The sequence below is a fragment of the Dermacentor silvarum genome, chromosome 8 (genome assembly GCF_013339745.2).
Source record: "Dermacentor silvarum isolate Dsil-2018 chromosome 8, BIME_Dsil_1.4, whole genome shotgun sequence".
Classification (NCBI taxonomy): Eukaryota; Metazoa; Arthropoda; class Arachnida; order Ixodida; family Ixodidae; genus Dermacentor; species Dermacentor silvarum.
Window position 1 is genome coordinate 71,177,212 of NC_051161.1, and position 25,834 is coordinate 71,203,045.

At 48.4% G+C, this 25,834-nt stretch overlaps 1 protein-coding gene across 2 annotated transcripts; it reads left to right on the forward strand.

The window, feature by feature from the left end:
* LOC119461418 (uncharacterized) lies at positions 1 to 25,519 on the forward strand. Of its 2 annotated transcripts, none has more exons than XM_037722714.2 (7): positions 1 to 191; positions 16,052 to 16,129; positions 18,003 to 18,467; positions 20,295 to 20,591; positions 21,234 to 21,544; positions 22,660 to 22,887; positions 25,296 to 25,519. In XM_037722714.2, the coding sequence occupies exons 1-7, from the start codon at positions 177 to 179 to the stop codon at positions 25,414 to 25,416; spliced, it is 1,515 nt and encodes a 504-aa protein (XP_037578642.1). In that variant the 5' UTR covers positions 1 to 176; the 3' UTR covers positions 25,417 to 25,519. The 2 variants fall into 2 exon arrangements, with proteins under 2 accessions (XP_037578642.1, XP_037578643.1); XM_037722715.2 differs by having other exon boundaries at positions 18,045 to 18,467.
* Positions 25,520 to 25,834: the final 315 nt, after the last annotated feature.

Consider the following 25,834-nt stretch of genomic DNA (forward strand, 5'->3'; position numbering starts at 1 on the left):
CGCTCTTGACGCCGACTCAGAGCGTGTTGGCGTGTCCCAAAGGCGTCGGGGCGACCGTCGGGACAAGAGACACTCCTCTGACTGGCTCACTCGAGTCCACGGCAGCGCGCACGATCGGCGCGCAGGATTTCAGAAAGCGCGCGGGGCTCGATCGACGACGAGCAACGACGGTCAGCATGCGAGAAGACAGGGTGAGTCGTAATTCCGGGACACCGGCTCCATGTATAGCCCGTTGCGACGCTGGTCCTATATAGACATGCACTTCGACGAATATTCTCGTGGGATACCTGCGCGTTGCCATGCATATACGGCTTTAATAATTTCCAATGCCTTCAATTCAATTCCTTCAATTTTCTTCGATGATTTCCGATCGTTTCTCTGAAACAGGTGGGTGGGTTTTTCCGTTGTCACGTTGTCGATCGCGACGATGAAGAATAACACACTGCCAAGAGCTGAGGACTTGCCTAAGAATCAGGGCCCGTATTCACAAAAGTTTTTTACGCTAGTAGAGTTCCTAAGAACAAGAACTCCAGTAGCGACAGCAAACATATCATTATTGAAGGCCGCCAATCAGAAAACGTTCTTACGAACAAAAACATTTGGGAATTGGGCTCCAGAATTTAAATTTAGGACTGCTGTTTTTTTCAACAAACAATGCCGAAAATCAGTAAGTTTCAAAAAGATAGAATCATGAAGTTTGCAAGTCCTTAACTCAGCACCAAAAATGATAATTCGAAGTTCTGTAAAGTGCATTTGCTGGAGCGTCTAAATAGCTCAAATTTCATATACGAACTTAAAACCTATACGCGAAAGTGTTAAATGCTAATGAAGGTTTTGGAGAAGCTCTACTCACAAATTAGCGGCATACTTGAGAGTGGGATACAATACATTTTTTTTCATCTTTAGGTGTAATAATAGGTGCCGATTACAAAATTCCGATATTATATTCTACTGAAGAGTTACGAAGTTTTAAACTTCGTGCTTGAGCTTTTTCAAATTTTGCAATTTTCAAGGATTTCTTTAAAAATATTGATGGCATCAACTTGAAGATTAAGTTAGTACACTTACTAGATTCTGATTTCTTTCTGTTAATTGCAACAAATCTCATCAATTTTCCCGTGCAGAGGTAGCCTAGAAAAACGACTTCTTCCTTCCCGCGTATTTCTATACCAACTTCCCAGCTGAAGCCGCACTAGAGCTACTTTCATTTTTACGTCATTTCTGTCTTTCTGTCTTTGTTCATTTTTCTTTTTTTGCGATGGCAATTACATGGACGCTCGAGGTGTCCTCGCGCCATCGGTCTAGTCGTCGTCATGCTGTCACGACGTCAACGGCGCATGCGTCACCCGCCCGCCTAGGGTTAAAAGCTCTCCAGGGAACCGAGAGATGCGCGGTGCATTCGGCTGCAAAAACGAGGAAGTCAAGTCCTCGTGCTCCGCTCAATCGACTCTGCAGCGCAGCCAAGACCGCATTGTGCCTCCCACTGCTGTAATGAGCGTTGTACGCACAAGCACTAGCGGTGCTGCTGAACAGAACCGACAGCGGCGGCGCTCCTCATCGCGCCAGCATTATGAGACGCCCGAATGCTGCCAGGGCGCTGTCTCTGATGCGCAGGAGAAGTTGGCATGCGTGACATGCAGCACCAGCATGTCGCCACCGCGCATATTCTGAGGACACCGTCTGAGGAACTCCGGCGCAACGCTGTAAACCTTGCTATCTCTCTCAACGCTTCGCCGTTCGAAGAAAACTGCATATTTCCTTTTCCCGTGTTTGCCTGTGGTACAACAACGGTTCACTGGCTATTACTGTATTAGATCGCTGAGTCGGTAGATGAAATTTGTAGTTGCGGCAATAAGCCCCCCCCCCCCCCCCCCCCACACACACACACACACACATAGAGCACACAAGACTGCCTTTCGTGCAATGAGGCTTTTTTTTTCTTTAAAACCAACCCTGATCTTCATTTTAAACCACCGAATTTACTTAGCGATTCGGTGGCGAAGACTAAATTAGAGTATCCATACGGAAACAATGGGTTGTACGATGTAAAAATACATGCCAAATCAAAGGTGCTCCTAATAATTTCCTTGACAATAAAATATTTCCTTTGAAAATATGAGTCTGCGCGACCTCATGGCGTTTTTTTTCTTTCTTCGACCACTTACGTCGCAACGGTGCTGCCTCGATTCATCATTATCGTCAGACTCTTTCACATCCACAGCAGGACGGTCCCTCCCATCGATCTGTAATAGCCCATTGTCTCGCCACATCAGACTCCTCCCTACGCTTTCTTGCTTTTTACAGCGTAAGCTGTTATGGACTCATTCCAATAGCCACTCCGGTTCGCGATGGTGTCCGCCGCCGCCGGTGAAGGTAACCGATATTGCCGGAAATGCGAGAAAAAGTACCCGATCCCCTCCAGGAAAGAACCCAGGCCCGCTGCGCAGGAGTCGGATACTTTACCACTGAGCCACGCAAGCGCTTACTATCAGGCAGCGGGAAAATACCCTATAAACGCGCCCTAGGCAGGCGCGCAGGCGCAGACGACCCGAGCCTCCGCCAGTATGGTGGCGCCATCTAGGTAAGGTGCCTGCAAACGCCGCTTGCGCCGGCGCAGACGTCGAGATGCGATTCAGACGAGGCGCGCAATCAACGCGATCCCGAGCTGCCGAAGCCTCCGCCAGTATGGTGGTGCCATCTAGTTAAGGTGCCTGCAAACGCAGCATGCCCGATATGCGCGTTGCATATAGCAATTGCATGCTGCATGTAACTGGAAGTGGTTTACTCAAGCGGGCTAGGTGACTATTTGTCACCAGCCCGTTTTGAAGATTCTAATAAACAATCATGATCATGATCATCAACAACAACAACGTACCATGCCACCAGTCAAGGGATGTGAGATGTGCGCCACGTATTCTGGATACCTCTTCGGTACACGTTATGGCGTCTCCTCGCAAGGTACGAATCGCTGCTGAAGAAGCGAATCGTAGAGCTACGTGCGCGGCTACAACTAGGCATCATCAGGCTCAGGAGCCTGCTGTGCAGAGAGCATTACAAGCCGCAGCTCGCCGTCGACGCCGGGCTTACAGTTCAGCTCGTTCTCGTCAAAACGAGGCGAAGAGACTTTGCCGCGAAGGTCCTCGTGTATACGTGGTGCCGAAATTGGAAGTATACCCTTCAAGCAGATTTCTGGTCTTCCGCCGGCGTTGCCGTCGTCGTCGCCACCGCCACCGCCGTGAGGTTCCGTATGAAGTGGAAGGGCGATAAAATCGTCGCCACGCGCCGTATATGTGCGAGTGAAAGTGCGCGGGGGACGCGCTCTTACACGGAGAGCGAACGTACGGCGGTTAGCAAACGCGACTTCTTCCGTTGCGCGAAAGGCCGTGGCGACATGGGAGAGAGGGAGGGGGTGACGCTGTGCTGCGGCACTAAATGCGTATATTGCAACCGGGCGCAAGGGGAACTGGCGACGCAATCTCCCACGCGAAAGGATGAAAGCGGGAAGGCAGCGCGGGAGAAAGGGGGAGGTGGTGCTTCTACTCTTCTAACTACTGCGTACTTTGCGCCAGGTGCGGGCTGTCGCGCACCGCATCTTGAAAGCGATCTCCAGACGGCTCTGACCTTTGTATGCGCTGTGCTTTCGCCGCTCAGTTTCCGTTGAAGCGATAGACCACACGAACCTTACCTCGCTGCGGCGGCCGCGCTTGTTCACGCCACCGCTTTGACAGTGGTTGTCTGCGGTCATCGAGTGTGATCTATTCATGTTTGCTTGTGCGCGCTGACGCCACGCTTTTTAATTCATTTAGTAAGCTAATGTCTCCAAGTTTATGCAGCCGATAAACTACTATCCCCACTCCATATAGCTCTCTACTAATTTGCTATCGCAATTTATTCTTCTCCTTTCGGGTGAAACTGCGACATTTTTTTACTAGACCATCCTCAGCCGTCCTCGAGTGCGTTGTTTCTCCCTTGCCACCTATTCTGCTTCACTAATAGGCTCCTAGGTTATCTTTTCTACAAATTACACGACTTGATCCAATTCCTACTACTTCCTCTTAATGTCAACTAGAATATGCGCTACACCGGTGTTATTTCTCTCTTATCCACACCCTCGACGTTTTAGCACTTAGCTTTACGGGTACCATTTCCAATTGTGTCACTCGATCGTTACGCGGCCCTCAGTTTCTTTGTGAGATTTTTGTTAACAGCGCTGCGGCCAATTACTTTAACTGTGCGGCGTAATAACTATAGATGCTACCCTTTTGCGCGCAGCAGAAGTCATTTCACGCATTCCTGCGGTATACTCTTTATCCGTAACACGCGTTGTTCAAAACTTATCTATACTGTGCTCAGTCGCAGGCAGTGAGCAACAGCTTCGATGTGTGTTGCGAGGATCGCAACACACATTACCTAATGAATCAACCAATGACATGTACTCATAATTATACCAGTATTTGTGAGTAGGACTTTTACCAAATTTACACGAACAACTTACCACTTTCACGAGAACTAAACTAATACGCCATAATTCGTCAACTTACAGATTCAAAATATAGTGTGCAGAAGTACAATTTTTATGTTTGGTGCTGAGCTATGTGCAGTAAGAAACTTTCAACCTTTTTTTACTATGTGTACCGACTTTCGGTAATTTATTCCAAACAACCACTAAAAAAAAAAAAAAAAACGAATTACTGCACTAGTCGGTACACTTCAGCCTCCTCTTTTAAATGGCAACAAATTTGACCAAATTGGTTCAGCTGGTGCCCGATGAAGCGCTTGCGCGCTTCACTAATATTTGAACGAGAGAGAGAGAGGTCATAATGTAAAAGCAGGGAGGTAGCCTGGTAGGCCACCTTTCATTGGGGAAAGGGAAAAGGAGACTGAAATATGAGAAGGAAGGCTCGCACTTCCCTATACACACACAGTCAAGCATTCATCACAACCGGTCATAGAGGCTGGTGCTTTTAAGGAACCGTAGCATCGCTTTCGTGACTTTATACATCGCAGACGCATGGGGTCACGGTCCAAATATCATCTCTTCCTGTGAAAGGCATGTGCCCTAAAGCTGTCCGAAGGGCAATCGTCTCAAAGTTGGGTGGTCAATCAGGAGATGTTCTATCGTTTCTTCTGTGCCACATGTTATACAGTTGGCACTGTCGGCTAGTCCAAATTACGAATGTGTAAACGATCGTGAAAGAAAGTCCTTGTCGCAGGCGGTACGGTAACGTTTCTTCCCGACGAGTAAAAGCAGGTGAAAGTTGTCATATCATATCCGGGTCCCTGGCATATATCGGCGTCGGTTGTTGTACTCCGGTGTATTCCATTACGAACTTTTCGTATATTATAATTACATGGAATAGACGGGGCATGCGGGAGATGGAAATTCAAGACGGTGAGCAACACGAGAACAAGGTGCGAGCAGGAGCCAACGTTTGGACAAGTGGACTTGTCTCCTTCAAGGCGACATATACGTTGGCTCCTGCTCTCACCTTGTTGTCCTGTTGCTCAATTACATGGACTGTGCTACGAGTGGCCAGTCGCGCGGAAAGTTTGCGTGCATTCGCGGGCTTCCATAACGCTCGAAAAAAAAAAAAGACCTTTTATGTAGCACGTGTTGAGCAAGAGAAAGCTGTATAGGGAGTTTTTCAGGTTGCTCTACAATTTTCTAATTGACACTTTTCATCTAAGTATAATAATTGAGGAGTTTATTATTAATTAAGACTAATTATGCCATTAAGCAGAATGCAAAAAAAAAAAATCTGAGTAGCTCCAAGCGACGACAAACAACATTATCTTGGTTCTGTACGCTACGTGGCATCTTCATATTTTTAACTCTTGGTGCATGATAGTGGGGACACGATGAATATAACGCATGGTACGAGCATGCGACATGACCATGCCAGGGCTTATTGTGGCTTGAGCCAGTGCATGGTTTTTTATTATTACTATTATTGTTTTTTGTTCTTTTTACGGAAACTGTGTCCTCACAAATAGCCGTCGGACTGTTTTTACGTGATCGCTCGGGATATTACGGCTTTGCAGGGCAAAAATGCAATGCCAAAGCATCCAAACCTATTTTTAGCATCCTCATTTACCAAACGCACCGATCGCTTTGTTGAGCCGCGCCATCGGCCTGTTAAGGAGGCTAACGTAGACATCGCATAGTGAGGTTAAGTCTACTAGACTTGGAAAGCTTGAGAAACGATGCCGGTGGCTGACGCAAGTTTTTCGTAACAATTAACGCTTAGATGTTTCGAGATTTCATTGGGTTAGCCGCACACTAGCACTCTTATGCCTTAGTTCCCACGCCAAGCAATGAGATAGTAAGAACATTTACCAATTCACGCTGGCAATTTACAGACCCCGGCTTTCCGCGTTGAGTAAAAACCGATGCAACTGAAATAGGTCACAAAACATACACACACCGCGACTGATGATGCACCTCGCATGTTTGCGCAGCCAAGCGCAATTTTTGCATACTATTGTTACTGCGGCGCCGAAAGGCTACACTGTGGTTCTGCGACGCCCTCGCGTGAACTAAAATCGCGCAAGTTTCACGGAGAACGAGCTAAAACATCTTCAAATTGTGCCGCAGCACGCGATGGCAGCAGTGAGATAATGGTTGTGAAGAGGAAGAGGCGCTATTTTCTGCAACCCTTTAGGATACCGCCACATATTCAAGCAGCGCCGCGCCGACTTGGACAAGCCAGAGAGGAGGAAAGGCTAGCTGCGTATCCTTTCCTCCTCGCCCGATAAAAAATATATATATATATATATATATATATATATATATATATATATATATATATGTGTGTGTGTGTGTGTGTGTGTGTGTGTGTGTGTGTGTGTGTGTGTGTGTGAAAAATACGAAATGATAAAGATGGGGAGATTAACCAGAACGGTAAATCCGTTTTCGTACCCTACACTGGGGTACGGGGGAAGAGGAGGTAAAAATAGTATTTGTTCAGCGACTTCCATGATGCGGCTGTCGATAATGGTATCTCGCACTCTGCGAGCATCCGAGAATACTCGAGAATCCCGCAATTAGAGCACTGCACGGGCTCGGGCTTACCCGAAAGCCCGGGCCCGGCCCGGCCCGTGGGCCGGGTCGGGCCGGGTAGAGCAGTTTTTTCACGGGCTCGGGCCGGGCTCGGGCACGGCGTGTGCTTTTTGACCCGGACCCGGGCCGGGCTCAGGTTTTTTGACGCGGGCCCGGGCCGGGCTCGGGCTTTCTGCGAGTTATTCTCGGGCTTCTCAACTCTGAAAAACATGTATTTTTCGGACTCGGGCCGGGTTCGGGCCGGTTTCGAGCCGGGATCGAGCCGGGCTCGGGCCGGGCTCGGGCTTAGGGTAAAGGGGTGGCGGGCCGGGCCGGGCGGGTAACGTAGATTATTTCCGGGCCCGGGCCGGGCCCGGGCCGCAAAAATCGGCCCGTGCAGTGCTCTACCCGCAATACCCTGTCAACTATAGGTCGGCGGTTCAAGCGGTGGTCGAAGTTCCCAAAATGGGTCCAAGTTCACAATTTCTTTGGTTCGTAAGTGATGCTTGAAATTGGCCAGATGCCATCGCTAATAATATGGCCAGCGTCAGAGTAAGCGGGAATTCGCTCTTATGAACCATTCTAGCGTAAGGAAGTTTTGTGAATACGAGTCCAGGAAACTGAGGTGTACCGGTGTTTCGAGTAGCATGTGTCGCCGACTCTACCAATACCGAGACGCACGGCATTAAACGCATCACCCCCTTCGCCCCTCCTTCGCTTGCCCTGCTTGGTAACCACATCACCGACCAATCACTGGTGCTCAAACTCGCTCCAGCTCACCCGCTGCCTCGCCGCGCTCTCGTACTCGGCACCCAACATCACGCTTATCTGGACAAGCATCACGCAACCGTTGATTTTACGTGACACGAACAGTGATGTAACCCAGATAGGGCAGTCATGAATAGCAGCACCGGAGTGTCCGGAGTTATTTAGAAGGGGACCGATGCAGGCGTGCGGGAGCGTCCATTTGGTCACCCACCAGCGGGCCGCTGCCAAGGTCGTCCAGCGGTCGTGGTCCGGTAAATTGAAGGAGAGAGAGCGAAACGCGCCTTCAAATAGGAGGCCGCCGTTATGCGCTTGTCGTTATTGCGTGCCCGGCTCTCGAGTCTGAAGTCAGTCGCCTGGTCTCACCGTATGCTTTTGCTTTGGTTCTGTTTCGCCAAGTTGCCTGGGAACGACGGAAGCGTGACCTTGTTGTGTTGCGGTAGATTTTGTTTGCACGTGCAAGAAGTAACGCGCATTAGCGAGCAATCGCCATCTTGGCAAGCGGGCAGGAAAAGAGCCACAGAGAGAACTGACGCGGTCTATGCGTAGGCAGACGCCCGATAATGGTGCAAAAAAAAATAAAAATAAACACGCCTCGTTTGCACGGCACCACAGCCTCAGATATCCGAATAGTATTGTGTGTAAAAATAAAGAAACTATGTGAAGGTAGGCGGGGAACTTCCTCCTGGCGGTACACAACAACTCCCTCCCCCCCAATGTATATATATATATATATATATATATATATATATATATATATATATATATATATACCATAGGAAAGGAAAACAAAATGGGAATAGGAAGAAACACAGACGAGGTGTAGTAAAACAGCGCGGAGCACAACTGTAGAGTACCACTCAAGACACATGAAGATCACACTCGGATCACACTCGGACAGGGGACAGCAGCAGGGGAGGAGGAGAAGGTTATTATTATTATTATTATTATTATTATTATTATTATTATTATTATTATTATTATTAGTAGTAGTAGTAGTAGTAGTAGTTTGTAGTAGTAGTAGTAGTAGTAGCAGCAGCAGCAGCAGCAGTAGTAGTAGTAGTAGTAGTAGTAGTAGTAGTAGTAGTAGTAGTAGTAGTAGTAGTAGTAGTAGTAGTAGTAGTAGCAGCAGCAGGATATACAGTCTAAATCCTTGTCTATTGACCTCCTCGCAAACTAAAGAAATATCAAAGGTAATCAATTGTCGGTTATCGGCTATGTTTCAAGCAGAGCGATCAACACTTTTGCGCTCTTGTGAACTTTTGCATACATCAATATCCAGGTAGTTCCATGGCATTCTAACTACACCTACACCCGTATTTCCAAACTCCTAATCTTTTTTTTTTTTTTAGCCAAAACATAACGAGTCCAAAAAAGAAGTTCGCACCCTAATTCTTGTCTTATCAGTTATTTGTCTACCCTATATTCCAAACAATGCCTGTATTTCGACAGATAGAAAGAAATCCTGGATGGATGGATGGAAAATTTTATTGAGTGATGGTAAGATTCGCGGTGAGTCCTCGAAGATCGGATGCTCTTGCCTCTTGGTCTTGCGGTAGGCGGGGCTCAGTTCAGGGCTCCGCTCGCCGTCGCCATCCTGCGTGCCCTGTCAATCAGGCTAAGCTGATCGTCCAAAGCCTCGCTGGCCAGCAGCGGCGCGGGATCCTGTACAGCTTCGCCGCAAAGCGCCGTCGGCGCCGACGTTGTAGTGCTGTACCGTTCAACGGTGCATGGACGGCTTGCACCTGGAACTACATGGTAGAGGTTCATCAGAGAAGTGGAGTGCGCTTGGCTGTAAAAGCGACGAAGCGAAGTCGACGAACCTTCAACGCTACGCTCAGTCGCATCGGTGCCGGAGCCAGCAGGGCAGCAGCGTTGTGCTCACCCATACTATATAAACACACTAGAGTTCCTGCCGAGCTGCTGTGTGTATGCACTGCTCTCCGAGCGGAATAAGCAGTGAATGTCAAGCTAACGTTATCCAATATTTCACTCGGCGCTGGCGTCTTACTAACACCGACGGTTTTCCGGAGTTCTCATCTCAAGCACCATCTTTAGGTGCAACGCCCCTATAAACGTTGCCATTGTTACCATTTCACCACCGTTGTGGGCGCTGTTTGCTGCGCAGCAATAGGGAGCCTACATGCAAGTGCTGTTTTAGCAGTCATGTATCATGCTGCATTGTGGCAACATGTCCCTTGCGCGTATGTTCGGAGCACCACACCGTCCTAGGAGTTCGAGCCCGTCAATGCTTCACTGCTCATGCCTTAAATGCAATTTTTGTTTCCTTCGAAACGGGATTATTAAGATCATAAAATTAAAGATTATCTTGCGAACCCGTAACCCGGCTAGACAACACCTTCTTTGCGTAGTTCTTTAGCCGTTAACATGTATTTTTTGTTTCTGCCATCCCGTTCTACCGGCTCCACATTAGAGGTCATTCACGATAAGCTATTGTAGTACTTTATTAAGACCGTTCACACCCTTTGCCGTCGTTTTTGAGCCGTGAGCGGCGCATTTAGGAGGGAGCTTTAGCTCGGACCCAACTCCGATGTGGCCTATTCAAATAGATGTACAACCCAGAAGCGCTTTTCTGAGGCAACCCCTGGACCAACTTTAATGAGGTCTGTTGCGTTTCAGAGAGAAAGTTAAATTGTAGTCACTGTGGGAAGTGAAATTTCGAGTTAGGGCCCCGTGTCGCCGAAAATCCGGCATCGGAGTCGCCATGGGCGCTCGCGGCCGAGAAAATCATTCCCTACCACGTTTAAGTACGCCACAGCATTATACCATTAATGTTGCTCATACCTTGCTTTGCATTCTTGGCAAAGCTATTCGTCAGAATTTTGAGAATGACCATCCACAAACAAATGTCGTGAAACAAAACACCCACCGCGCATGCCTTTTATGGTAAATCTTCTCAGACTGAAGCATTAAAAGTGCGAACCAAATACGGAAACCTGAAATGATGTAATTTCTTTGGCGCGGTTGTGCACTATCTCCGGGATCGGCCCACGCAAGGGGCCGCGTTTCCACCAGAAAGCTCGCCTACGTGCATAGCGTTCGCCGCCAGTGTTTGTCAGTAACCATTACGGTTGCATAAGCTGCAGTCGTCGGGAACCATGAGTAACCGCCAGGGATCTTTGAATGTTATCGCGTTCCACTCTTAAAAGCGAAGCTTAAGCGTCCTCCCAATTTTTAAAAAGAAGTTACTGAAATTCGAAAGTTCGAAAAAAATAGCAGGGAGTTTGCAAGTTTATAGCTCTGCATCAAGAACAGCTATCGTGGTTTTGTAAACGGCATTCATTAGATCATTCAAAGCGCCCAAAATCATTTATATCAATTGGTAGCTTACGTGAACTCGTTAAGTTGCATTCAAGGGTTCCGCAAAAGCTGTATTTCCAACTTACACAATTTTTTAAGATTTATGTGTAATATATATATATATATATATATATATATATATATATATATATATATATATATATATATATATATATATATATAGGAACATCAGAAGCACAACTTCGCGGTTATCTTAGATTTATTATATATATATATATATATATATATATATATATATATATAGACCGTTTAGATGTACTTTTAGATGCAATGCACCGCATTGTGATATCTGTGTCGGCCTTTCGCGCGAGGGAAGAAGTCGCGTTTTCTCTCTATATGTATATGGTGATTGTAAAGGAGGAAAGAGACGCCTAATTGTGCAGCCCTTCAGGGAACGCGCGTTTGCTCTCCGCCGTGCGTTCGTTCCCCGTGAAAGAGCGCGTCCCTCGCGCCCTTTCACTCGCACTTACAGCATACGGCTCGCGGCGACGATTTCATCGCCGTTGGACTCTATACGGAACCTCACGGCGACGGTGAGAAGAAGGAGAGATGCCTTTGGCTTATGTGTGTCAGTTTTGTGAATATTTTAATGCTTGTTTTAAGAGAAAACTGTGCCTTAAAAATACATGCGACCGCATGCTTAGAAACACTTCACCCATCGGTGTCGCGAAGTTGTATCCTACGTTTTTTCCGGGCGTTGAATAGTCTCCGAAGCACCATATAACAGCAAAAGAAAACAAAAGAGCACCTAATACTATGGAAGGCCATCTTACCATGGGCGTCAGAAGGGCATGGTATCTGACTCCCATGGTAAAACCGTAAGCCATTTGTCAGCAATTTGTCATGGTAAGACATTTGTCAGAAGCGTCTGAAAATTAATCATCTGCCTTCTTAATGATTTACAGGCCATACTTATCAGTGTGGTTGTACACGAGCATTTGGACATAAACATTCACTGCCCGGCGGCGCTTACAGGCACAGCTGACTCATTAAGACTTGTTTTAAAGATTATTATCATTTATTATTATTATTTTTACCATCCTCATCAACGAGGTGATGCATGATCTCGTACGTAAAGAAATACGGCTGGAAGCCTCTCCGAACCAGCAATATTCGAAGCGATTCGCGACAAAAGCCGCATTCGCGAGTGTCGTCGTTTGTGTGCGGACCCCACGCACTACAACCGTGGGCGAAAGGGTTGCGCTCGGGAGAAAGAACACCACCGGCTGCCACCACCGCCGTCTCCCGTCGCAGACCCCGGCCGACTTCAATCCGTCTCTTTTTTTTAAACCCCCGCGACTTATTTTCCTTCCGCCACTCTCGCCAACTCCCGCGTCCCGCCGCAGCGTCGCCTGCTGCAACGACGTCACTCGCTCGCATCCGGCCCAGATTAACGATTCACGAACCCACACACCCGCGTACAAGCGCCCGCTAGCGCACGCACTGGGAACGCGAAGCGGCACGGCACGGTGTTCGCCCACGACGCAGAGCGTAGTCGGGGGGTGGTCACACTTTGCCGCCGCGCTGCCGCAGCCCGCTGCGTCGCTATTTATCGCAGCTCCACGATCGGGACACCTTTGGAGCCCCGCTCCGGCGTCCTTGAAAAGCGTGACGAGGTTGTATGGATGAAGGTGTGCGTGAGAAAGGAGAGAAAGGAGAGTGCTTTAAATAGCTCACGTCCTATAGTGAAAAAAAAAGGGCGTAAGAGTGTGACGGGTGTATGGGTGTGAAGCCCGAGGGCGCGGAATGGAGGGACCCCCAAAAAGGCCCTTACGGGAGAGGACGCAGCGATGATGACGCTGAGACCCACGCAACACGGTGTACGCACCCGATGTATCTATCTGGTGCCCGTGAGCAACTACGCTCAAGGTTTCGGTTCATTCACGCCTTCTTTTGCACGGCGAGAAGAGTATCACTCTATAGTGGGGTTCACAGAAAGAGACATGTATAGGCACGTGTCACACCTGTACATACTACGTAAGTTGCACCAGCGGCCGTTCTTTGCTCGGCTGGGAATCAACCTGTATAGGGACAGCGATATGGAGATTACGGCACGGCGAAGGAGAAATTAAAAGTTCGCGTTCTCAGCCGGAAAGCTTCGATCGTGGTGAGAAAGAAAGAATGTCGGAGGAAGAGTTCATATCGGGTTCGCGCGTACGTTGTTGAAGAGCGCGTAAGAGAGCGTTTGAATATGTATCGGTGTGACGCAGTGCTCAGACACACTTCGCAGTATCAATAGCAACTGCACGCTACCGCGTTGCTGTGTTGGCCACGACGATCTCATGTTTACTGCAACCATCGCTCCATTTGCAAGTCATGTGACTTTTTTTTAAATGCGTTAGCATTAGGAATGTCAGAGTGGAAAAAAGGTGTATGCGTGTGAAGTGCGGGAAGCCGGTCACGTGGTAGAGATGGAGGGGAGATGGGAAAGCGGAAGGTGGTCTGCTCCGAACCACCGTGGCACTTCGCTCCTCGAAAAGGTAGGACGTGTGTCGAGTGAGCTCCTGAACAACACTTCGCAATGTGGTGAACGCGGCTTAACCCATGGATCCGGGGCCTAAAAGAGATGCGACATAATGCTAACGCATTTCTTTCAAATTCACCGTTAAATCGCCGCTGAATTTTTCGTTATTCATTCATCCTCATTTATTTCTTACTATCTTCTTGTTCTGTTTATTCTAAACGGGATGGTCGAGACGAAACTCTAGGACGATACGAGACACAACATAGGAGGCATACACGAGAATGGGCCTCGTGCGATTTCGTAAAATAGCGCTGAGTTTCAAGTGGGCGTTAACATCATTGGACACTGTGTTACGACTGCGACTTTCATACGTCATTCAGTTTGTTTCGCCCCTGGACTGGCTGAGGGCGTCGTGCTCGTTCGGCTTGCATTGATAACTTCTTCCAACAGCTGTCGCGTACGAAGACTTTGATTACGACACAATTTAAGCCCATTCGTTTTTCGCCACACAAACGCATGGGGTCCGCATTGACAAACTCGTCCGATAAATGACTGCATACGTTGCCACGTGTATTCCAAGGCAAGGCGCATTACCAGCGAAGGTTCTAAATGCAAGTAGCCTCAAAGCCAAAAATGAAACCATTACAGAACGACGCACTCAGCCATTCGAGGGGCGAAACAAACAGAATGGCGTATGAAAGTCGCAGTCGTAACACAGTGTCCAATGATGTTAACGCCCACTTGAAACTCAGCGCTATTTTACGAAATCGCACGAGGCCCATTCTCGTTCTAGAAGTAAAACAAAAATGTGCCGTGATGTTCGTTTCGTAAACTAGGCAGGTGAATGCACCAACTGCGGATGATGGGCCTCATCAGGACATGTCGTGGTATAGCGTGCCATGTTACAAGCTCACAGTGATTCAAACGCGTACCCATTATAAAGTCAGTCACAACAACTATACGAAGTGACCGGCAATGAAGTCAGAGAAAACACAGGGAAAGTTAACTGTTACAGTTCATTTGAAATGCATAAATAATTAAGTAAAGGGAAATGAGAGTGGACGAGAAGATGGCGTGCCGCACGTTGGAGCCGAACCCACTTTTTTTCCGCATTACGCGTGCGTAGTTGTATCAATTAGGCTACCGCCGAGGCCACCCCTCCCCCGCTTTCTTGGGTGCGTGTGCATACTAAAGAAGCCTTGGGTGTGTTGGGCAGCGCCAATCCCGGCCGAGGCGGCAACTGCAGATGTAGCATACCCTTTTTAACTGAGGAGATCATGGGACCAGGCGACTGGTCAATAGACCCTATAGTATGGTACCTCACGTCACCAAATTCGAGGCGCTCGCCGTGCGACGGAGAAAAATATGGGGATTCAAGGGGCTTACTCATAAATTCAGATTCGTTCCGGAAGTTCTATAAGAACTGTGCAGCGTTTAGAACACGTTTCAGTGTTGAAAAGTGTGAGACCGAACTGTGTAAAAAAAGATCTGTGCGTAGGGCAAGGCGAGGTAAAGTAAGAAAGTACGAAATGAAGAAGAAATGACAGAAAAAATAGAAAGCGAAGGAGGAAAACGAGCGGCGAACTAGTTAGCTAAATTTTGTTAACATTACCACACCACAGAAGCAACAGCGGCACACGGATGAATTGATATCCTTGACCGAATTTTTTTCCGCAATAATTTGTAATGTAAATGTTTTCCAGTGATGGCTTCAGTTACAGGTGCTCTGGAATGTCGTCGGAGATCAAAGCTTAAACGCTCACACGTTAAAATATTCCGAATACAACGGAAAACATTAAAATGCTTTCACTGCGCAGATAGAGTTCAACAAAACTCGCTTGTATTTCTGCCGCATTATCAAACTTTCTTTTTGCGACGAAATGAATACGCGAGTCAAACGGCATACTATAATAAAGATGCTGGGATAGTACGAGCTCTTAGAGCAAACAAAATGACTTGTAACTGAAACATTCTTACTGTATATACGGCAGCACTCCTGAACAGTGTGGAGAAAGCTTCGTACACAGTAAATATTTCTGCACGTGTAGTGCTATTTTGACCCATGGCTAACATGCTCACCCTTAATCTCCTAAGATTCTAAGGCCGATCAAGGGCATAATCCCTTTGCAAGTCGGTTGTTAGTACGGTTAGGGTATGTTACGAACGTGAAAAATCAATTTTATTGAACAACTGTCCCGTTAGATGCCAGAAACAGGACCTCCACGCACGAGGACTAAGTAACCATGTCTGTATGTTTGAAATATGGTAAAAACTGCTATTGTTTGCATAAACATAGAGGTGAAGGTGCAGCATCGTGCTGTGGGTTGCCACACTTGAGCTGCATCATGCTACCCCCTCCTTCCCCCCCCCCCCCCCCCCCCAGCACACACACACGGGCTCGAACATTTTGGGGCTGCGACAAGCTTTTGTTTCCATTGCAGCTGATGCTCGTGGCCGCTTTCCTGCTGCTGCAAAGCGGTCTGGAGCCGGCGACAGCCCAGAACAATCATGGAAGCACGGTGAGTGGATAGTGACTCCAACCCTTCCAAGCCAATTCCCGCACACCAATCACCCGCTTACGCCAAATCACGAACAGGCCGCACTTTGCGCGGACGTTCAGCTGCCTTAACTTTTGTTAGCTCGCATTAGGCGATAGACACGCGGGGTGTAACCGTGCGTACCATAACGCAGGTCTTTCTCAGTCACGATTTTTTTTAGTGCAAAGTTTGAGAAAAAAAAAAGAACGCGCACTGCGTCTGCGCCGTTCTTCAGTAGATAAATGACCGAGCTATTCCCATCATGACCTCTGCGCACTCCTCCGAGAGCCTGTTACCTGTCCCCGCTTATTCTCTATCTCACCTCAAGAAACATTTCCACCGTCTCCTGCCCTCTAACAACATCGCGATTCTGGCGAAGCACTGCAATTACCATCGGCGAAAATGCCTGACCGGTGTTTTTTAACTTCGAATCCTGTTTTTCGTGTGAAAATGACCACTGGGATAGGATGAAAAGTTGGACGAATTTGGATATACGTACCTGGATTTCGTATAAAGACAGCGCAGAAAGGAGAAGGTCAGGCGGATAAGCGCTGTCCCGCAGTGCTTTGCTATTTGCACGGGAAACCATGTGCTATTCGTGCACCAGGGTACGACAGCCCCGATCTCAAACGGAGTATGCACGTATAGTTATCTGCGGCAAGCATCGTAGCCGCTTCTAGCAGAAGGGTGTCGGGTACAGACGCTTGCATGCATTCACAGGTGACGAGTAACTTGAAGAGTATAACTTCACGGATATAAACCTCTTTGCCTAACACCAGCATAGGAGACTCGCACCAATAATGTTCGCATTTATTTGGGACCATCTGTATCCACCCGAACTTGGTCCATAGGGATCGTATGGGAAGCGTTATGACGGCATGTTGCTTGTTCAGGACCGAACTTAGCGAGACCATGATAATTGTGGACCTAAATATGGCTAATCGGTGCGCAATTAGTGCGCAATCAACTTTAGAAGCTAATGCGTATATATATATATATATATATATATATATATATATATCGGGCAAGAGAGAGAGAGAGAGATCGTGAAGAAAGGGGCGCTATTTTCTGCAACCCTGCAGGGAGTACGGCTCAGCCCTTTCTAATGCATATAGCATGCGCAACCTGTTAAACTTGCTTGCGATTAGAAAGGTAAGCGTGCTGCCGCGCTGACCGCAGTGTCGCCATAAACCGAGTATAGATACAAAGGGAGAGAGAGAGAGAAATGAGCACTCAGTGCACGAATTTCGTTCTCCCAGCTGTGGAATTCAACAGCGTTATCTATAAAAGCACAATGAGAAAATTTCTCTACCGAAGTAAAGGTCTATACGATATCTTTTCACCGGTGATCAACGAAAGGTAACACGCATTGGTTGACGCTACGCACCCGGATATCCCCGTCCACCCCAACCACATAACGTAGATGCGAGAAGGACGCTTGTACCGGGCAGCTTTGTCGCGATCTACAGCTGCGCTCGACATGAGTATGCTCGAAGCCGACAGAGGATGTTCTTCAGTAAATGATTTGTCAATGACTTACAGGGTAGGCCTTGTTACAATCCGTACGCTGAAAGCTCACACGGCGGTGGTGATCGATTAGAGGTAGCGTTTAGGACGTATCGCGAAAGTTCACCCCTACACCAAGCAAGAAGTGCCACTAACCGCCCTTCTCCCCTTTGCCTCGCGATACCTGCACTAGATCACCCTGCCGCCTGTAACCAGCACCCAAACCTCCCCACTATAATCCCTAACCGACGGCTACTGAAAGATGAATATCAGTACGAGAAGAGCAGCCGAAACCAGGCGCGTGGTCTTTTCCCTCTCTCTCCCCTGCGTCGTGCGTGCGCCGCACCAGCCCGGGCAGTTCCTGACCGAGCAGGCGTCCATGCCCTACCAGTTCTCGTACTTCGCCGGCGGACACGACGGCAGCCACTCGCGGCACGAGACGCGCGACGCCAACGGCCGCGTCTCGGGACACTACACGCTGGCCACGGACGAAGGCTCGCAGCGGGTCGTCTGCTACGTGGCCGACGAGCACGGGTTCCGGGCCTGGGTCGACACCAACGAGCAGGGCACCGACAACCAGGACCCCGCCGACGTCAGCGTCCGCTCCACGGCGCCCGGCACGGCGGGAGTGCCGCGCGGACCAATCAAGGGCGTCTGCGGCAGCCCCCCGCCCCCGGCGGGTCCTCCGGCCCAGACCCAGATCCTGGTGACGTCGCCGCCCGTCGTCATACCGGCGCCAGTGCGCAAGCCCGCCTACGTGCCACCGCCGGCCGTGCATCATGAGGAGGTCATCGTGCCTCCTCCGGTTGTCAAGGTGAGAGATCCAGCCGGCACCTTATTAAGGCTCGTCGTTCAGTCGACCTTCAAAGTCTTTGAGCGAAAACGCCTCGACGACACGAAAGGTACAAAAACTATCGTCATCAATGGCTCATACCCCTGTAAGCAAGCAAGACGAATGATAGATATGGTTGATAAAGCGAATTAACACCGACGATAAAGCGAAACAAGTGGATGGGTCAGGCGAGTTAAAGGCAATATAATGACTAAGCGATTTAAGAGGATGGCTAAGCGAATTAGACTAGTCGAATTAAGAGGATGAGTAAGCGAATTAAGAGCTATAGCTCGGCGAAGTAAAACTAAGCGAATTAAGGGGGATTACTAAGCGGAGGATGACTAAGCGAAGTAGACTAAGCGATTTAAGGAGGACGTGTACGTCACGTGTCCGTCTGTAATGCATCGGTACATGGGCTTTCACCTTCAAGTCGTCTTAGGGAAAACATAGGAGACCCTGTCAATTTTATTCATTGATGCGTTAGCATTAGGAGTGTCCAAGTGGAAAAAAGTGCGTTGCATCAATAAAGTTTTCAATACAAACGACATCGTGCGTACTGAGCTGAGCTACGTACGGTTACCTCCGTGATACATTTAGCCCTTCCCTTGCGCCTAGGCCTGCGGGGCCGCATTGTAACATCGTAGAGCCCTTGAGCAACTTTTAACAGCCGAAGCTGTCACGGCGGCGAATTCACGTCGGGTGCGGTGGACGTCTCGCGAGAAATATATTTCCACTTTAGCAAGTTCTCCGCGATTCTTATCAGCATGGTGAAATTGGAGATCGGAATAAGTAACGCGTCGGGAGATGGCCGCGAATGCTTTGTTTAGAGCTATTACTCTCTCTGAGTATAATCGGTGACAGTAAGCAAGTAAGAACACTAAAAAATGAAGACTCTGGTAGAGCGAACATAGCAAATCTTCATTTTGCAGTAACTCACCGTTACTTGAAGATACCCGTGCGTGCTTATAGCTTTGATATCGGCAGATTTTATTCATGAGTTTCAGTGCTCTTGTGTAGCACGGCAACTGCACAAAAGTCGTTGCTATACAAATTTATCCACAGGGTTCAATATTCTGAAGGAACGCTTTCCTTACGAGAAACATGCTATTGCAAGGCATTCGATCAGTTCTGACTACCAAGACTTTGTTATTTTCTTTTACCGAGGGCCGAAGTATACGAGTAGACGCGCAAGAAATCCCGAATCCTGTTCTCGACAAAATACGCCCATCTCGGTGGGAAATCAGACCCATGACCTCGCAATAAACATCAGAACACCAGAACCCCTGAGCCACCATTACCGGGCAGTTCTTGAAACAGGCAGTTCTCCACTCTGTACAGCCTTCTCGGTAACTGATTGCAATTTACGAAATATTGCAACAAATGAGGCATGGACGGCGGCAGCAGCGTTTGTAAACACGCCTTGTGGTGGTTCGTTCAACCACAATAAGCTAGAAAAGTTTCTGCGCTTTATGCTGTTCTCATCTGTGGAAATTGACAGAATCACATTACAATCGTGAGTATGTTGCTGCCGACGCCTTTGCACCAGCAGCTCAGTTGAACGTATCCATTATCAACAACAATAGTATTATGCGTTCTGGTTCCACTCAACGTCGTAAGATGGCGCCCCTATACAACACTGCAGATCACGCGTCTTCGTCTCGTCTCCAGTATCCCGGTACTTCGTAAATTGTTAACACTTACGTGGTCAAGCTAAAGATATAGGTAGTGTATATACTACCGGACAGGGGAGCAGTAAGTTATTTCTAACGCCAACGTCACCGCAACCCTCCCCTATCGCCATCGTCGCAGGTGTACCCTCCCCCCGTGCAGCAAGTCGTGGTGACGCCGCCGCCGCGCCGGGTGTCCTACGTACCCCCCGAGCCGCCGACGTACGTCGAGCCACCCCCCGTGCGGACCTACGTGCGCAAGGTGGTCGTCAAAAAGCCCATCAACAGCTACCACGTGCCTCCACCCGAGCCGGTAAAGACCTACTATGTGCATCCGCCGCAGCCAGCCAAGACCTACTACGTCCCTCCACCGCAACCTGCCAAGACCTACTACGTTCCTCCGCCGTCTCCACCAAAGACCTACTACGTTCCCTCCCAGGTACGTGCCCTGTCTCTTGTTTAACTAAGAATATAAGACACCTAGTATAGCTCATCTTCTTAAGCAACCGCAAGATTCTCCGTTAACCGGAAAATGTTACTTACGTAGGTACGTACATCGAATCACCGAGAGGTGGAGAGACAAAGAAAACTACTCAAAAACGGCATTTTTTAGTATGAATGAGTCGAGGGCAACGCCTCCTGGAGCGGGCATACGTATAGTAATATGTATGCCTCGCTCAATCAGGACCCACGGGCTATTCCGCGATAGGTGGTGGAGCCATCACTGGGCGTTGCCCGGTGGCCTCCGTCCCCGGGAGTCCTCGAGCCAAATGGTTAAACAGTCTGAAGTTCACCTACTAGGGAAACAACGCTGAAGATTCGCCAAGGCAAGGCGGAAGCGCCTTTTGTCGTCCACCTCGTCTTGTCCTGTCTCGCGCGCTGTTCGCATAATGCTCATTGGAGTGTTCCCATAACTTCAGTGATCTGACGAGAACCAGCGCATTCAGCACGACACCACCGAAGGCCCCGCTAAGTTCGCGATAAGTTTGGTCTATATGCGATACAAGTGGGGCTCTTTGCACTTCTTATTCCCGCTTACACTCTACCGCCTTTTCTCACGATGACGCCGATGTGTGCGCAGCCCGTGGTGGTGGAGCCTCCGCGCCGACGTCCGCCGCCGACTCGCCGCGTGTCGTACCAGCCGGCACGCGAGGAAGTGCTGCCCCCTTCGCGGCCAACGTACTACGACACACCGCCGACACCGCCCAGGCCTGCGGCCGTGCAGGAAGTGTACGTGCCTTCCAGACCCGTGTACCGCGGCTCCTCGTGCTCGGGCTACTGCGGACCTAAGGTGACGGCACGCGTCGAGCCGCGGCCGGAGCCTCCTTCGTACGTCAAGACACGCCAGGACGTCAGCTACTCGGTCAGGAGGGGACCCTACGTTGCACCAAGGTATCTATATGTCTAACCATCCTGCGACCGATGCAGTGTCACTAGAAAGCCGAAACTCTATCAGTCGCCCTTTTAGTCCTTTACCTGATTGCGATAGCCCGTTGTACTTGGTGTTTCCACTGGTTGTTGACGCGTCTTGTCTGAAGCCACTGGTGCGTCATGTGTGCCTCCAAGATCTGTAATTAAGCAAAATGTTACTTACGACCGCTACTTATATACTGACTGTTTCTATTGATTCGTGTCATCTTCTCTGAAGCCTCTCGCGTGTCATATGTATAATAATGCAAGAAAAAAAAAAACCGAAAAGGCGGAAATAGACGCAAATGTTCGCACTCTAGTCTCGGTGGCAGAACTGGTCATGGCGCCAGAATACCATGCCGTCGGAAAGCAAAAGATTCAAGACGGTGCGCAGTTCTGCGGCTTGCTATATGGTGGGAGTTCGCCATAATGCAGATGAAGTGGCAATGGATGAGTAAGACGAACGTCAGCGGCACCACGTACAAGGGAGACCAGATTTTGCCATCGCGAGTCCTTTCAATTGCGTTTTATGCTTACAGGAGAGCGTTTCTTTTTATGTGTTAAGTAGTCATTATGAAACTGATTTCGCGCATATATCCACTTTCAAGGAGATTACGCTACCAAACGGAAGCATTTATCGATCAGACTGTTCGCTCCACGAAATAATTGCTTTAAATATGCTTTTAATATTCTCATTTGCCAAAAACAATAATTTGCTAGAATAATATTTTAGAAGAAACTGACACAATATTCGTTATCATGTTCTGAATTGCAGCTTTCATCGCGATCTTTTCTGACGTGTGTTTTCTTTCTTTTTGTTTTTTATCTCAGTTTAAATAACATACATTTGCAGTCAATTGGGTTTGCTTAATGCTTGTTGTGGTGCTTGTACCATTCTGCAAATATATGGTGTAAGATCGGAGAGTGTAAAGGGAAAGTATATATATATATATATATATATATATATATATTTGGTTGCACTAAACATGCCCTAGAATTACAGAGACATCTTAAAGTCCTACGGCAGTGCGTCCCGGACACTCTCACCTCGAGATCCTGGAAAAATAAGTTTAACTATACGCGGTCGCCCTTCGCAGGTACGAACCGTGGACCCAGTCGTCGTACAAGACGTACCGCGCGTACAACGAGCCGTCGGAGCCGTGGCGTCCCAAGGGCGACGTCCCGATCGGCGTCTCGTACAAGATGAGCATCTCCCGGGGTCCCGGAGGGCCCTACCCGTGGCAGGAGGAAGTGGTCAGCCGGCCCGGTCCTTATTACCGGCACGCGCAGCCGTCGACGCCGCCCTCGGGACCGCACTACTACAGGTCAGACGAAGACGACCCCCTTTGTCGAGTAGCCGCTCTCTATATCAGCGCTAATAGTCGATTTGACCAAGCCAACCGCGCCATGCCCCTGAACGCCTTTGGCAGCACTCGCTCCTGGGCCTTGCGAATTTAACAGGGTTGGTGAACAGAAAAAGAGATGAAAAAGAGGGGATGTTAACCAGAAAATCTTTTATTTGGCTGTCGTACGCTGGGATTAAGGGCAAAAGGAAAATACATAGAAAAAAGGAAAAGGATACAGTTATAATGTGTGCTGTAAACGCTTGCACAAGCTCGCACTCGCCCGTCGGTTTACAAAAGTGCCTCCCCGGCCTTCTGGACCGATGAGCAGCGCGTACGGTGTTTCAGTAGCGTCTGCAGGTGCGGTCAGTGGATGATCGTTTGGTTGCCGTGATCCATCGAATATTGATTGCCTTTGCATGCGAAACCGCGAAAAATGACCCGACAGATTGTCTGCGGTCTCTTCGCAGCCGCAGACATCACACGCAGCACTGTCAACCATTTCACTTAGTGCTGAATAAGCTCTCGTCAAAGGCGAAATTAAAAGTATCTCAAACAGGTAATTCCCGTAAACGTGATGCCACAAACTTGTCCATTCTTCGTCTTCGCGAGAGATTCCCCGTCCGCACTACTTCGAGAGCCATAGATACTCTGTATTCAAAGTGCTGGTAATTGGAAGACTTTTGGTGAAGCTATCCTTAGCTGTTATACCGCAAGTCTGCTCATACCGACAAATCCGTGTTCTTACACCCAACAAGTTGTGAACAGCAAAACTGTCGCCCAGGTGTGTTTTCCAATTTAACAACAGAAAAAGAAGTTTGAAATCTACTCGTGCATTGCCACCGACGCTTACTTGGGACCACGTACAAGGGTGGCAAGTCGGGCTAGTTGGCTTAAGTTGATGTTAAAGACACCTTAAAGGGCACCGGAACACATACAAAATTTTACAGAAAAGCAAACAGCGCAGCGCTTCGCTCACAGCTGAAACTTTTTATTGAACACAAAAGCTGCACAGGTAGTCTGTGTTCCAGTGCGCTTCAAGATCTGTTCAACATAAACCATTAGGGGCGAATGCGAATATATCAAACCAAAGTAAAGTCAACTAACCTCTATATCAAACACGTGACACGTACTCGGCGGTGCTCATATATGTGAAATAATCCCTTCATTTAGCGAACGGGACATTGATTATATCGAACTCGGTCGGGGTGTCCGTTTGGGGCCTTGGGGTTTCGCCCGATGCTTCAGGAGTCAGGACGTACTTTCTGCGGGGGATGTGATGAGCCCCAGTTAAGCGATACATCCACTTCGTAAGTTATGTTATGATGTTTTGTAGCTGCACGATGTCCCGGTGCATTTTAAAATAGATATTGCGAGAACAGGCAAGAGAATGACGTTTTGAGGACGCACAGGGGGGGGGGGGGGGGGGGGGTCCCTATCTCACAGGCTTGACGGGTACAACTTAACGGCGCAAAATTGAGGCCTCTGGCTGATAAATCCATGCGAGAAGCACCGAGGCATGGTACCTAGAGTTCACTAATAAACAGAACAAGAATATTGTTTTGCTAATTAAACTGATAAATGAGCATAACGTGCATAGTTATCGGGCGTCCTGTCGTCTCTGTCTTTTTTTTTCTTGCGAACCACTATGAAGAGATAATCTAGGTCAAGACAGATGATTTGATTAGGGATGAAACGCTCCCTATATGCTCGTCCTACAGGTAATGGAGGTTTGGAAAGCAAGAGAGAACGAGAAAAAGCGAGATAATGTGGTATCGCCGCGATCACATTCCCGCACAACTCTTCATGACGTCGCGTATTTTTACAGCCTTTGTTCAGGGCTGGTCCATAAATAAATTAGGATTACACTGATTTGAAATTCAACAGTGACTAAACCCAGCCATTTTTGTGAACTCTACCTGCATAGAAACGGCAGAAATACGCGAATATACCGGGAAATTATATATATATATATATATATATATTTATATATATAAAGCTTTAATTTGTTCGCAAACTTCTAACCGGGCTACAGTAGCGGCACCTTAGAACGATTTGTCCAACTAGACTGTGTTTGAATAATTTTTGTGTCGCGTGAGCGTTTTCGTCTATGCAAAATCATGAAAGGACTGCATCATTAACGATTATGCCGGTCCGGTAACCTGGTATTCCGAAAACGCTGCTACGTTTACGGACAAGATAAATCTCCCATGGTTTGGGCGCGTAAGGACTTGGCATCCAAGCTCTCGGTTAAAATGTTCCCTTATCTGCGCATCCAATGAATGATCTAGCTGCCATGCAGCCAAAGTTCATTCAACTCGTTCCTTTGACCCCGCTTCAAGTTAGAGCTCCGACGTATGCGCTAAACTCTAATCATCTGGCACGTGCAGGCCCGCTGAATCTGCGCCCGAGCCAGTCTACCCGTCACGATCCCAGGGAGGCTACGCCAAGAACGACCTGCAAGACGACGACGACGACACGTACGACTTCAAGAGGCCCAGCTACGGCTGAGCGCCCTCGAACTAACGCAGGGCCCCGACTGGCGACTCGGCAAGGCAGGATCTCTCGCGAACCAGGCAGCTATACCTACTCTACCCTTCCTCCCTATTTCAACAGCTTTGTCAATAAAGAAAACACGCTTCTTCTATGTCGTTGGACAGCCGTCATGTACACTCGCAACGCTGTACTTACAAGCTGTGTTCCATCGCAATTGTGTGTCCTCCGTGTGTGTGCTGTCCGTGGAACTTCTTATACCATACCACCAGTGCTGCATATTTTGGGAGACGCGGCGTGCTACACGCGACTGTGTGTTGTCATATTGCCTTCGAACTCCGTGTGCGCTGCTGCTTCCACATAGTACATAAAGCCCCTCAATGCCATAGACCACTGCTTCCGACTTGAAGACGAGCGGCCATATTCACAAAGCTTT

Bases quoted from the DNA above. Each gene is read 5' to 3' on its own strand.
- LOC119461418 (XM_037722714.2), top strand. The intron at 18,468-20,294 runs GTGAGAGATCCA...CCATCGTCGCAG, and splicing joins TGCCTCCTCCGGTTGTCAAG to GTGTACCCTCCCCCCGTGCA. The intron at 20,592-21,233 runs GTACGTGCCCTG...ATGTGTGCGCAG, and splicing joins CCTACTACGTTCCCTCCCAG to CCCGTGGTGGTGGAGCCTCC.